Here is a 12,621-nt window from a genome sequence, read left to right as displayed (position 1 = left end):
TGGTTGGATGCCTTGCAAATGAATGGCACCCTCTATTTATACTAAATCCTAAGGACTAAAGTGTAAATAAAAATTACTTACAAGTCCCTAAGATATTTACACAAAAGCCCCTCTCTAGAATTCTCTACACACTTTAGAGAATTCTAAGGCATTCTTTGGAAACTATCTAAATTATTCTAGAGAATTCTAAGGAATTCTCTAGCCTTCTTGAATAATCTAAAAGGTTCTAGAGTCTTCCGGAAACCTCTCCACAACTCTAGACCCTTCCGCCCCTATCCGGACGTAAAATTTTACTGCGATGTGGCGGGACGTGACATTATGCTTAGATATTTTGTTTATTTGACATACATAAAGTCTATATTTGTAGTGTTTGTTTCAAACTCTCGAAGATTGTGGAGGTTTTTGATACATTGGTTTGCAATGTATATTGTTTCATTCTATTTTTACATGTTTTACCGTCAGCATTAAATACTCTTTCTCCAAATTATTTTCCAAGACTTAATACTAAACATCATGAATAGTTTGGTAAAATGCCTATATCAATAATTATTTTCTTAATGTGTGTGTCAATTCAAACAAAGACAAGTAAAAGTGAACGGAGGGAATGACAAAAAAACAAAGCATAATACATAAATTGGACCCTAAACTTGGCTTCGAATTTTAAGTATGACCTCTAACTTTCAAAGTGCACAAGTAGGCACTTCAACTATCCAATTCTTAAACAAAAAAACACGCGAATCCAACCTGGCATAACGCGTGATTGAGACGCAATTCAGGCGCGTCAGGGGTATTTTTCGAGGCCCACAACATTAAAAAAAAAACGGAAATGACAATTTTACCCTTAATGAATCCCTTTTAAATATATTTTATTTTTTTCAAATCAAAATCCCATTTTTCTTCTTCTTCTTCCTAATTCTAGTACTCAAGCTTTTTTTCTCTTTTTGTGCACAATTTCTGGTCGTTTTTTAAGAAATTAGGGCTAGAAAATACGACCCTACCCTTTTGTATTTTAATTTCTTCGTTTTTTTAATTATAAAATACGTGTAATTTTGTAATTACGTGGCAGCCACTGAGTGGCTCAATAAGCCACGTAGGAACGTTTGTAATCACACAATTTGGCTGTTGGATTCGCGTGTTTTTTTGTTTAAGAATTGAATAGTTGAAGTGCCTACTTGTGCACTTTGAAAGTTAGAGGTCATACTTAAAATTTGAAGCCAAGTTTAGGGGTCCAATTTATGTATTATGCCAAAAAACAAACAATCAAGTCCTCGAAAAAGTAATTGCAACGTAGGGTTAGGCGTTTGGGCAATCCACATCGAATTTAATAAATTTAATCTGGATTTTTGGCTTCAGGATTCAAGAAATTAAAATCCAAATCAAATCAAATAAGTTTGGATTGGATCGATTTTCTTAAGTTCGATTTCACACTAATCGATTTGGTTGTTTCGGATTTTAGTTTTGAGCCTGTAAGTTGAGTTTGTTCTTCTTACCAAAATACATTCATTGAGTTTATTACCAGAAACATTTATATGGCCTATTTGATCTTAGCACAAGATCGTGTAACTCTAAACTTGCCAATGAGTCTACTATGTTGTAGCCTCCTTCAGTTGCGCAAGAACTTGTACATCATTTCCTTTCCTGAACGTTCCTTCGAATTGCTTCATTGCCAAATTCATTACTACAGGTACCCTACAATTACACCTCCAAAACTGTTGTTAAAACGAAGATCAAGAGAACTTGAAGATGATGCAACTTACAAATCGATGTGTAGGCTTGAGAGTTGGTTTCCTGGGACAAGTAAACCTTTAAGAAACTTCCTTAAAGCATGTTAGAAGCAAGGGAAATGAATCGCAGATGTTTCAATTTCTTCACATTTAATTGTTACAAAAATCAGATTGTATGTTCCCTGAAAGGTCAGGGGCCAAGAAATCATGCCTCCTACCAATATTTTGCTGAATTAGGAAACAAAACAGATATAAGTCGCAGAGGATCTACCATTTTCATGGCTTACTGGCCAAATCACTTGAAATATGTTAAACGCGAGAAAAGTTAAATCAACATGTTGATACAGAGCAGCTAAAAGTTTAGAATAACATACTGCTCTCGACGTTGAATATCACATCAAACAAAGAAATCTATCACTGCTGAAATAGCATTCATTTCCTGGAATTTAACTAGACAGGATTTAAGTTATCAAACCACTCTTAGAAGCACACCCTGTTGATAATTGAAGGACCCATTTCATCATACTAAGCCTTCACTATACACATCTGCAAACCAAGTAGAAGTTGGGAATGAGACGTAGTTAATTAAATGACAGATCGATTAGTAAAATAAAGCCAAAAGAAACTAACTTTTTGGAAAGTACTGAGGGAGGCTAGAACTGATCCTCCTATCCAGGTGCTACACTTCCTCTCAGGTGGTGCAATCACCTTGATTTTCGTGTGGCTCGGAGCAAGTGCAGTGATATCCTTGCTCATACGTTCTGCTATGCCAGGGAACATAGTTGAGCCACCACTAAGCACAATGTTTGCAAATAAATCTTTCCTAATATCATCATCGCATCTCATGATTGAGTTGTAGGCTTTGTCATGAATTCCTGTCGCTTCCATTTCAACCAATGATGGTTGAAAGAGGACTTCAGGGCAACGGAATGTCTCAGCACCAATATTAACTACTTCCCCACCAGGAAGCTTATAGCCCTTCTCAATTGATTTTGAGAAATTTTTTGCCTTTTCAATCTCCTGTTCATAATCCAGTGCAACATAAGCAATCGTCTCCATATCACAAAATATATCTATATCTCTTTCCCAACCGTTAAATACATTAAGACCATCCTTGACAAACTTGACGAGATACCATGTAAGATCAAGACCACCAAGATCTAACCGTGAGATAGCATGGGGAAGTACATGTCCTTCATAGACAGGGACAGCGTGTGTCACACAATAACCCGAATCAAGCACAACACCTTGTTGAAAAACCAACAAATATTGATCATTTCAGTTCCAAACTACCTCTTTTAGCCAGAGCTTCATCACCAACATAGGCATCTCTTTGTCCCATTCCAAGCTGATGCCAGTATGATGAGGACGACCAACAATACTTTTGATAACAGCCCTTGGAGAATCATCCCCAGTAAAACTGGCCTAAAGAATCAAAGGAACAATTTATATAGTTAACACCAAGCATAGAGCTGAAATTGCAAGCAGCTTTACTAAGTAACCTTGATCATTTCAGTTTCGTTGCCAATAACAAGTGTTCGAATATCCACCCATCAGCCATTTTGTTAGGACTTCAAATGTTAATTTTGCAAGTATAATTTAGGTGAGACGTCACTGGTACAAACACGGAATCAAATTGGAAATTTTTTCATAAGATCAGTTCAGTCTGTGCGAAATTTCTGATTCTCCTTTTAAGCTCCTTTCAGGCTCAAGGTGAGATAGATTTTCATATTTCAAGTAGAAGTCACCACCAGGCACCAGCTAATAAATAGCACATTGAAAAGACAGCAAAATGCTGAAAAATAGCTGCAAAAATACTCAAACATTCATATAGAATAGCAGCGTAAGAATCACTAAACTTAAGGAAGCATGAATTGATTTCCTATTATAATCACTTGGAAACGGTGACAGAGCCAGAAATTCTAATATGGGGATTAAAAAAAAACTGATATACTAAAAGTTTTCTCGGAGATTCAACATCATACTAAGTTTCAAACAAATATGGGGCTTAATTTTAGGCTTGAAATAAGGAGTTACTGGTATTGAATGTATATTGCTATAAAAATTAATGAGTTACATATCTAAATTTTGCAATAGGATCATAGAGAACATCATACTCCAAAAGCTCCTCCAAAGAATTTCAACTAATACACGAGGAAAAAAATTGATTGACTAAGTTAATAATCCCTCCGACACTATTATTAATTTTTTGCAAGTTTCATATTATAACTATTAAACTTCCATGAAGTAGACTCATTTTCAAGAGCTTTTTCACCTCTCACATACCTCTCAGCAAATTACCCCAAATATTTTGTCTTTTATTGAATAGGGTTTCTTTTAGTCTAGAGGGGGCTATAGTTTTGGGTTAATAGGAACACCCACTAGTTTAGATATGAAACTCACAAAATAGTGATAGTATTCGAGGTCAGGTGTTTAACGAGATAATATCTCAAATAATCATTCAATTATGGACTCTTTTCTCAAAAAGTTACTCAACTTTGATATCTAACTCAAAAGTCATTCAATTATGAACTATTTTCTCAGAAGTCACTCAATTATTGGTGGTTTGCTTACAAAATCACTCAACTTATTTAATTGATTTTTTTAATTAAAATTTATTGTCATGAAAATTTTATTTCTAACCAAATTTTTAAAAAAATAAAAAGATATCCATTTAAATCATTTCATGACCCGCCCGCCTGATCAACCCGCTAAAAATATAATATTAATTTTTTTATATTTAAAAAAAATCATAAATCAGAAAAATTATTTTTATGCTTAAATTTAGAACAAATTCAGTAGTGTTACTGTTAGTTTAGTTTTTACCCTTACTCCCCTTAAAAAAGTTATGATCATTTCATGCTAAAAATCAGCCATGTATATTTTGCATAAGTAGCCCTCAAACTATATTCAAAATCTCAAACTATGGTCATATTACCCGCTAAATAATTTTAATATAGAATAAATATATCATAAATGTTGATTTATGTGGCATAAAGAGTGTGCACAATTGAAGGTTACATAGACAATTTTAAAAGAAATTAATAGGTACAAATTTCATTTTTTAATTGGACGTTACTTAATTAATTACATCTAAGGTAAGTTTTGGTCTAAATTTTTACGATGTAATCTAAATTTTATATTTTAAAATTTTCCTAGTAGTTTTTGTACGAAAACATAATCATTAGTTTCACTAATCAGAACGTACGTTCTTACTCTTTTTAAATAACTTTTATTTATGATCAAATAAGATCTGTTATTTACGTAATCAGAACCCATATCATAGGTATAAGACATAACTATGCCTTTTTAACTTGGTCTTAACTGACATTTGTGTCCTCCAACTTTGAATGTAAACAAAGTAGGCACTTATAAGTCTTGTACAAAATTGAATAAGTAAACACACGTGTCCTACGTGGCATAATACACTAGGATGCCACATGGAACGTAGGTTGGTCACATAGGACTTATATGCATACTTATTCAATTGGCCTAACCCATCGGTGGCCCCTAAGTTGGCACGAAGTTTCACTTAGACACCTCAACTGGGCGATGTTCATTTTAAACCCCTCATGTAGGATCTCGTTGTGTCATTTTGACACTTTTCGCTGATATGACATGGTGAGTGTAATACACTCAAAGTCAACGCATGAAGAGCTTTTTTCAGGCCAAAAAATTATTTTTAAAACACTGTGCATCTTCTTCCCTCTTTCTTTGTGATTATCTCATCCACCACACACCATCGACCCACTGCCGTTGCATCATCACCATTAATCTTATTAAAATGGAAGTACTTTTTAATTTTTGACATCTGAAAATCACCACACCATCATCTTCTTCTCATTCTGTTTCTTTAGATCCAACAATTAAATTTCAGCGCCACGAAATAATTACTATATTTCTTGTTCACATATTTGAATCTCTGCACATACGAGAAATACAAAAGAAATAATTCTTCCATTGTTAGTTATAACTGATTTTGTTAGAAATAAAGAAGAGAAAAAAATGTGCTTTTATAAATGGGAAAATGCACAAGTACCCCCCTAGCCTATGCCCAAAATCCCTGAGACACACCTAACCTTTACTAAGGTCCTATTACCCCCCCCCCCCAAACTTATTTTATATATAATTTTCTACCCCTTTTTCGGCCTACGTGGCACTATCTTGTGGGTCTCATGGATTTTGGGCATAGGCTGGGGGGGGTACTTATGCATTTTCCCTTTATAAATTAATGTTTTCAATGTAATTAAATTCTTTTGAAAGTGTTTCTTGAAAAGACAATAGAGTGAAAAAGGGGTTGAGATTGGGGTAAAGAGAATGGACGATCTAGTGGGGGTGAAGGAGCAGTTGGGGTTGGGATGTGTGGGTTGCAATCGCCTTGATTTTAGTGTAGCTCGGAGCAAGCGCAGTGATTTCCTTGCTCATGTTAGGAATAAACCTACAACAGAAATACTATTTGCGGTAATAAAAGCAATAAAAGCGGAACACAACAATGCAGTTAATCAACAAGAATAAAAAGAGCAATAATGACACCAAGATTTTACGTGGAAACCCTCCTGAAGAAGAGAAAAACCATAGCCCGAGAGGAGCAACTGATATCACTATAGTAAGGATTTTTACACTTGTAGGTCTGAGTAAAAACTCCAAAGACCACTACACACCTCAAAAGAAATAACCCTCTCTTGATTTTTCCACCTCACTACAATATCGCTCACACTCTCTATTTTTTCCTCACAGACTAATTTCCTCTGTGAAGCCTCACTCTTCTTTTCTCTCCTTTGTTTTTGGTGCATCTTGAGAATGAAGAAGATTCTCCCTTTTATAGATAACAAGTGCAGTATTTTTCCAACTATGCTACAGAAGAAAACATTTTTTTCTTCTTTGCAGCTTACCAACCTTTGAAAAAATCTGCACATGTATATCCAATATCTTCCAAATTTGCCAACCTTTTGACATTGTGAGATTTGGCAAATGGGGATGGACCCCACAATCTCCCCCTCCAAACCCATTCACCTGAAAGAGGTAGCTCTAAGTTTCTAGCTTGAGTGCATGCCGACAAGTTCTTTGCATAGCTCGAACTTGTCTCTTGATACCACCTTGGTCAGCATATCCAAAGGGTTTTCACTAGTAGGGATCTTCATGATATGCATAGATCCATCCTCTATCTTTTCAAGAATCCAGTGATATCTCACGTCGATATGCTTTGTCCTTGCATGATACATGGTGTTCTTGCTCAAGTCTATTGCACTTTGACTGTCACAATAGACGACATACTCCTTCTGATGCAATCCAAGTTCCTGAAGAAATCATTTCAGTCATACCATCTCTTTGCCAGCTTCAGTAGCTGCAATATACTCTGCCTCCGTTGTAGAGAGTGCAACACACTTCTGCAACTTTGATTGTGATGATATAGCTCCCCCTGAAAATGTAAACAAATATCCAGTAGTGGATTTTCTGTTATCGAGGTCACCTGTCATATCAGCATCTGTATAACACTTCAAGATTGGATCAGATCCTTCAAAACACAAGCAGTCTCTTGTAGTACCTCTTAGGTACCTAAGTATCCACTTAACTGCCTCCCAGTGTTCTTTTCCAAGATTTTCAAGGAATCTGCTAACAACACCAACTGCATGAGCAATATTAGGTCTTGTATACACCATTGCATACATCAAAATCCCCACTGCTGAAGAATAAGGAACTTTGGTAATTCCCTCTTTCTCTTCTTTTGTTGTAGGACACATCTGTTTGCTCAACTTCAGATGACTCGCAAGAGGCGTGCTAACAGGTTTAGCACTCTTCATGTTGAAGCGTTCTAGTACACGTTCAATGTACTTCTCTTAAGATAGCCACAACTTTATTTTTGTTCGTTCTCGAAAAAAATTCATCCCTAGAATTTGTTGTGCCGGGCCCAAGTCCTTCATGTTAAATTACTTGGACAAATCCCTCTTCAACCTTGTAATCAAATCTTTGTCTTGTCCTACAATTAGCATGTCATCCACATACAACAATAAAATAATAAAATTGTTGTCAGAAAATCTTTTGAAGTATACACATGGATCAGAATAGGTCTTTGTGTACGTTTGACTTTTCATTGACTTTTCATGAAAGAGTCAAACTTTTTGTACCATTGCCTTGGTGCCTGTTTCAACCCATAAATACTCTTATTCAATTTGCACACTATGTGTTTCTTTTCAAATACTTCAAATCCCTCTGGTTGCTCCATATAAATATCTTCTTCCAAATCTCCATGAAGAAATGCAGTTTTCACGTCTAATTGCTCCACTTCAAGATCTAGGCTAGCTGCTAGGCTCAAAATAGTTCGAATAGAAGTCATTTTGACAACAGGTGAAAAAATTTCATCAAAATCAATACCTTTCTTTTGTTCGAAGCCTTTTACAACCAATCGAGCTTTGTACCTGACCAACTTGTCATTTCCATCTTTCTTGAGTTTAAAGACCCACTTGCACTTTAGCGGTCTTTTTCCTTTTGGAAGTTCAACTAGCTGGTATGTGCCATTTTTCTGTAGAGATTCCATCTCTTCTTGCATGGCTTTCATCCATTGGCTCTTTTCTGGACGAGACAACATCTCTTTAAGACTTTCTGACTCCCCTTCATCATTGATGAGGACATACTCTGAGGAAGGGTACTTAGATGACTCTACCCTTTGTCTTTCTGATCTCCTCAGAGGTTGAGATTGTTCTTCTTCTTCTTCTTCCGGGTACTCCACTTGCTCGGTATTATCGCCAAGTTGATCCCCCTGCTCAACAATCTCATTAGGTTGCTCTTCATGTTCAGCAACTTCATCGATCATACTTTCTGCACTTATGGGATGGTTAGAAGTAAAAGGAATGGTAACAAGATTAGGGATTATACCATTCTTTTCCTTGGCCATCTCGGATAGAGCATCGGCAGTTCCAAATTCACTTTCTCGGAAGATTACATCTCTGCTTCTGATGACCTTCTTCTTTACAGGATCCCACAATCTGTACCCGAATTCTTCATCTCCATATCCGATGAATATGCAGGGAACTGATTTATCATCTAGCTTGGTTCTCTGCTTCTTCGGTACATGTGCAAAAGTTTTGCAACCGAACACCTTTAGGTGCAAGTAAGACATCTCCTTGTTGGTTCAAACTCTCTCCGGAATGTCAAACTCCAACGGAACTGATGGACTACGATTGATAAGATAACATACTGTCCAAACTACTTGACCCCAGAATGACTTAGGTAATTTAGCCATTCTGAGCATGCTTCTCACCTTCTCAACTATGGTGCGATTCATTCTCTTAGCTACACCATTGTGTTGTGGGGTTCCAAGAACTGTCTTTTCATGTCTGATTCCATGGTTTGAACAGTACTCTTCAAATTCTCTTGAAGTGTACTCACCTCCATTGTCAGTTCAGAGACGTTTTAGCTTCCGACCCGTCACTCTTTCTACCAGAGCATGAAACTTTTGAAATACTTGAAACACCTGATCTTTGGTTTTCAAGATATAAACCCACAATTTTCGTGAAGCATCATCAATAAAGGTAACAAAGCATTTATTACCTCCCATCGATTTTATCTCCATTGGACCACAGACATCAGAATATACCAAATCAAGTATATTCAACTTTCTTTCAAATGATGTCTGAAATGAGACTCTATGTTGCTTACCAAATAAACAGTAGTTATAAGGTTTTATCGTTGTACCTTTGGCAAAAGAGATGAGTGATTTTTTGGAAAGAATTTTCAACTGCTGCACTTCCTATGGACAATTGCTGGACCAATTTCATCATACTCGCCCTTTGTTATCCACATCTGTAAAGCAAAAATTAGCAGATACACAGTAGAAAACCAATTATTTGTGATTGAGACGTAGATGATTGGTTGATTGATTGGTGACAATGGAATAAAAAATAAAAAGGATACGAAACTAACTTTTTGGAAAGTACTGAGGAAGGCTAGAACTGATCCTCCTATCCAGGCGCTACACTTCCTTTCATGTGGTGCAATCACCTTGATTTTCGTATGGCTCGGAGCAAGTGCAGTGATTTCCTTGCTCATACGTTCTGCTATGCCAGGGACATAGTTGAGCCACCACTAAGCACAATGTTTGCAAATAAATCTTTCCTAATATCAACATCGCATCTCATGATTGAGTTGTAGACTTTGTCATGAATTCCTGTCGCTTCCATTCCAACCAATGATGGTTGAAAGAGGACTTCAGGTAAACAGAATCCCTCAGCACCAATATTGACGATGTCTCCATTAGGAAACTCATGGCGTTTCTCAAGTAATTTTGAGCAATTTTTTGCCTTTTCATTCTCCTGCTCAAAATCCAGTGCAACATAAACAAACGTCTCCTTCATATCATGAAACATATCTTTATATCTTTCCCAACAGTCATAATAATATATATTATACCCCTCCACGAGTAACTTCATGAGATACTTTGAAAGATCACGACCACCAATATCTAAGCGTGAGATAGCATGGGGAAGTACATGTCCCTCATAGATAGGGACAATGTGGGTCACACATTCACCGGAATCAAGCACAATACCTTGTTGGAAAAACAACAAATGAAATCAGTATGACCGACTAAAACAGTAGAGAACCAGGCAATCCAATCTGCTTCTTACCAATTGTACGACCATTAGCAAAAAGAGAAAGAACTGCCTGGGTTGCGACATGCATGGCTGGAACATTAAATTTCTCAAACATGATTTCAGTCATTCTCTCTCGATTTATCTTGGTGTTAAATGGTGCCTCAGTTAGAAGAACGGGATGCTGCTCAGGAGGGACACCAAGTTCATTGTAAAATGTGTGATGCTAAATTTCTTCCATATCATCCCAATTTCTTACTATGCCCTGTTCAATGGGATGATTCAGAGTAAGCATAAATCTTTTTGACTCAGCTTCATAACCAACATAGGGATCACGGCTTCCCATTCCAACCATGATGCCACTATTTCGACGATGACCAACTAAACTTGGGAAAACAATCCTTGGAGAATCATCCCCAGCAAAGCCTGCCTAAAGAAACAAAGTACAGAGTAATTTACACTAAGCATGGAGCTGAAATTGCAACCACTTTATTTATAACTAACCTTGGTCATTCGAGTTCCGTTGTCAAAAACTAGTGTTTGAAGAATATCCATCTTGTAAGAACTTCAAATATTTATTTTGCAAGTATAATTTACGTGAGACATCACTGCTACAAATTGGAAACGGTGACGGAGCCAAAAATTTCTAATACGTGGATTCAAAAAATTCTAGTATGTGGATACAAAAAATTTCTAATATGTGGATTCAAAAAATTCTAATATAGGGATTCAAAAACAAAAATACAAATACAAAGTAGTGTAATTCGAGATGAATCCAATGTTAATTCAGTAAGCAGTATTGAGAATGTAATTGTAAATGAAAATAAATCACAAATTTCGAATCAAAATCATTACCCACTCAAATTTCATCTATTTCATCTTTAAGCTTTTCTGTTTTCTCAATCCTAATTGGAAAAATTTCAGAAATTTTTAGGGTTTAGATGCTAGTGTGCTTAATATTAGGCTTGAAATAAGGACATACAAGTATTAAATATATTGTTAACTAGTGCATAGAGTTAACAAGTTGAATGATTGAGTTAGCTAAACCATGAGTGTAGGCAGCTAAACAGAATGTTGAGCTGGCAATAGTTAGTTACAAAATAGTTTTAGATATTTTTATATCTTTGAACTAGTGTACAAGTATAAAAGGCATAGTGGTACAGATTCAATGTAATAGAGTACATAATATTCAAAACTCCATGAATGGAGGTTGATTCTTAGATCAATTTACAGAGAGAATAGAAGAGAAAGAAAAATTGTTTTGAATATTATGTACCTTGTTACATTGAATCTGTACCACTATGCCTTTTATACTTGTACACTAGTTCACAGATATAAAAATATCTAAAACTGTTTTGTAACTAACTATTGCCAGCTCAGCATTCTGTTTAGCTGCCTGCACTCATGGTTAGCTAACTCAACCATTCAGCTTGTTAACTCTATGCACTAGTTAACACTCCCCCTCAAGCTTATGGTTGAAAGGCATTTTTCATTCCAAGCTTGCTCATTAGTAGTCCATGTTGTGCTTGTCCTAGACTCTTAGTTAGTAGACCAGCAGGTTGATGTTTGGTGTTGATATGTTCAGTTTGCAGTATCCCTTGACAAATCCTTTCTCTAACAAAGTGACAATCAATGTCTATGTGTTTTGTTCTTTCATGAAATATAGGATTTGCTGCTATCTGAATGGCTGCCAAAGTCACTATGATTATTCTCTCTTTACAAAGCAAGCTGGTGATGCTGTGGTAGTGATATTAGTGTATGTAGATGATCTTCTAATCACTGGAAGCAGTCATGAACTGTTGTGCAGAACCAAACAAGATATTCAGAAAAGGTTCAAGATGAAGGATCTTGGGGAGCTAAAATTCTTCCTAGGAATTGAGTTTTCTAGGTCCAGTAAGGGAATATTAATGACACAAAGGCAGTATGCTTTAGAACTTGTGTCTGAAACTGGCCTAGGGGGAGCTAAACCAGTTCACACTCCGTTGGAACTTAACAAGAAACTCACGACTGTGAAATGATGAACTGGTACCTGGTTCAAAGACCGAAGATGATGAGCCACTCACTGATCCCACACAGTATCAAAGGTTAGTAGGCAGGCTTCTCTACTTAACTATGACCAGGCCAGACCTTGCATTTACTGCTCAAGTACTTAGCCAATTCATGCATAGTCCTAAGCAATCACATATGGAAGCAACATTGAGAGCAGTGAGGTATATCAAGGAATCTCCTGGTCTAGGATTATTAATGCCAGCAGAACAGACCACACAACTAACAGCTTATTGTGACTCAGATTGGGTGCATGTCTAGAA

At 36.4% G+C, this 12,621-nt stretch overlaps 1 protein-coding gene and 2 pseudogenes across 1 annotated transcript; 1 reads left to right on the top strand and 2 right to left on the bottom strand.

Annotated features, from left to right (window-relative positions):
* Nucleotides 1–2,191: 2,191 nt before the first annotated feature.
* Nucleotides 2,192–3,469, bottom strand: LOC102597907 (actin-like; annotated as a pseudogene).
* A 5,986-nt stretch (nucleotides 3,470–9,455) lies between these two features.
* On the bottom strand, nucleotides 9,456–10,870 carry LOC102597266 (actin-100-like; annotated as a pseudogene).
* A 1,004-nt stretch (nucleotides 10,871–11,874) lies between these two features.
* LOC107063114 (uncharacterized mitochondrial protein AtMg00810-like) lies at nucleotides 11,875–12,619 on the top strand. The gene is made up of 2 exons (XM_015314561.1): nucleotides 11,875–12,282; nucleotides 12,353–12,619. The coding sequence occupies exons 1-2, from the start codon at nucleotides 11,875–11,877 to the stop codon at nucleotides 12,617–12,619; spliced, it is 675 nt and encodes a 224-aa protein (XP_015170047.1).
* The last annotated feature ends 2 nt before the right edge of the window (nucleotides 12,620–12,621 follow it).

The sequence above is a fragment of the Solanum tuberosum genome, unplaced genomic scaffold (genome assembly GCF_000226075.1).
Source record: "Solanum tuberosum cultivar DM 1-3 516 R44 unplaced genomic scaffold, SolTub_3.0 scf00294, whole genome shotgun sequence".
NCBI lineage: Eukaryota > Viridiplantae > Streptophyta > Magnoliopsida > Solanales > Solanaceae > Solanum > Solanum tuberosum.
This window is presented reverse-complemented; position numbering and strand designations above follow the sequence as displayed.